At 38.0% G+C, this 1,481-nt stretch overlaps 1 protein-coding gene across 1 annotated transcript in view; it reads left to right on the top strand.

The window, feature by feature from the left end:
* Window positions 1-62: 62 nt before the first annotated feature.
* The window catches only part of LOC102208045 (helicase ARIP4-like), a 51,166-nt gene continuing 49,747 nt past the window's right edge, over window positions 63-1,481 (top strand). Inside the window, exon 1 of the mRNA XM_013910261.1 lies at window positions 63-208. Within this exon, the coding sequence (XP_013765715.1) occupies window positions 100-208 (109 nt within the window). The 5' untranslated portion in view covers window positions 63-99. The remainder of the gene's footprint in view (window positions 209-1,481) is intronic.

Genomic DNA, 1,481 nt, shown 5'->3' with positions numbered 1-1,481 from the left:
TGTGTGTGTGTGTGTTTATAGTTGTTTATTGTGTGTTTTCTATATTTCAGGTGTAGATTTGCTGGCCATGCTGAGGTAGCAGCGGCCTTTTAGGTCAGGATGTCTGATGATGAAATCGAGTGGTTCAATGGGAAGGAGAGAGAGATCTGCTACATCAGTGATGCGGACGAAGACAATTATCGAGACGATGAAGATGAGGGTCAGCTGGGTGAGTCACGTTAGTGAATGAAGACCATCTCACCTGCCTGTGTTTTGTTGCATTTTATACAAAGATGCAAGTGAGTCGGGCTCAGGATCAATGGGTTATTTCAATTTGAATAAACCAAAATTATCCTCTGACTTTATAAATGACAAGTACAAAAAGCCGTTTTACCAAAAATGAGTAAAGTGAAAAAAAAAGAAATGTGTGTGGACTGAGGAACTTTGATAAAAGAAAGCATTTTGCTTTTATTCCTTACTGATCAAGAATTAAGAGCACATTACAAACGACTGCAGATTCTTCAGTAAATTTCATAGAAAATTTTTTTCTGGGTAAAATAATTCCGTTTATATTTAATAAAACTAAAAGACTGTTTGTCAAAGCAATAAACCTCAAGTTTTTACAGTTTTCAGTCTGAATGGCCACGCCTGTAATTGTAGGTCCTTTAAGTTTAAAAAGTTGAGTTACCCAAAAAAAGCAACAAAAAACAAGCCCCAGGGCAGTTATTATGAAGCCCTAAAGTAGCTTTAAAGAGTAATCTGTAGCTATAAACATGATTTAGTATGTAACATAGGAGCATTGTAACAGAGGAGTCTAGTGGGATTGACTCACTTTTGGAGCCAGGCTCAAGTGGCCTCATCTTTCAGAGCCGTCTGAATCTACATGATTGTGAAAGTCACCTATAAATGTAATGACTTGCAGTTTTTAACAGAATCTAAAGACGATGCCGCCTCAAACAGAGTTTGTGGGTGGGCAGAGAAAAGTTTAATTCTCTCTTTTGTTATTCAAGTCTACATCTGACACAAATGACAGCAGCTACTTTCTCTGCTTTGTCATCTGACTCACATGTAAACAGACACATTTTCGCAGAAGCCACCAAATAACTGAAGTGACCCAGCAGCTTTATTCTCTGTGTGTGACCAGACCGGCTCTCCTCAGCAGCCTCTGCTGTTCTGTCCTCCCTCAGGAAACAAACCAAACTCTCATCTCCACCTCTTCTCTTATTTCTTCTTTTTGCCAGTATGTGTTACATAACCTGGTGAATCATCTATTAGCTCTATTAAATGCAGAGGTGTGTGTGTGTGTGTGTTTTGTGTGTAGGAGGCATGATTTAAACTTTGATTGGATAACTTCAGTGACATCACAAAGGGCAAAGTTAATGTTTTTTCCCTGCAGTATTTACATGTTTTAGGATTTCTACCGAAATCTAAAAACTCATTTTTCACTGATCTGAGGTCTTAATTTGTTGTTGTAAAAGCAAAGACAAAGAATGGGAGATTAA

The sequence above is a fragment of the Pundamilia nyererei genome, unplaced genomic scaffold (genome assembly GCF_000239375.1).
Source record: "Pundamilia nyererei isolate P.nyererei 1_Seehausen unplaced genomic scaffold, PunNye1.0 scaffold00039, whole genome shotgun sequence".
Taxonomy (NCBI): domain Eukaryota; kingdom Metazoa; phylum Chordata; class Actinopteri; order Cichliformes; family Cichlidae; genus Pundamilia; species Pundamilia nyererei.
This window is presented reverse-complemented; position numbering and strand designations above follow the sequence as displayed.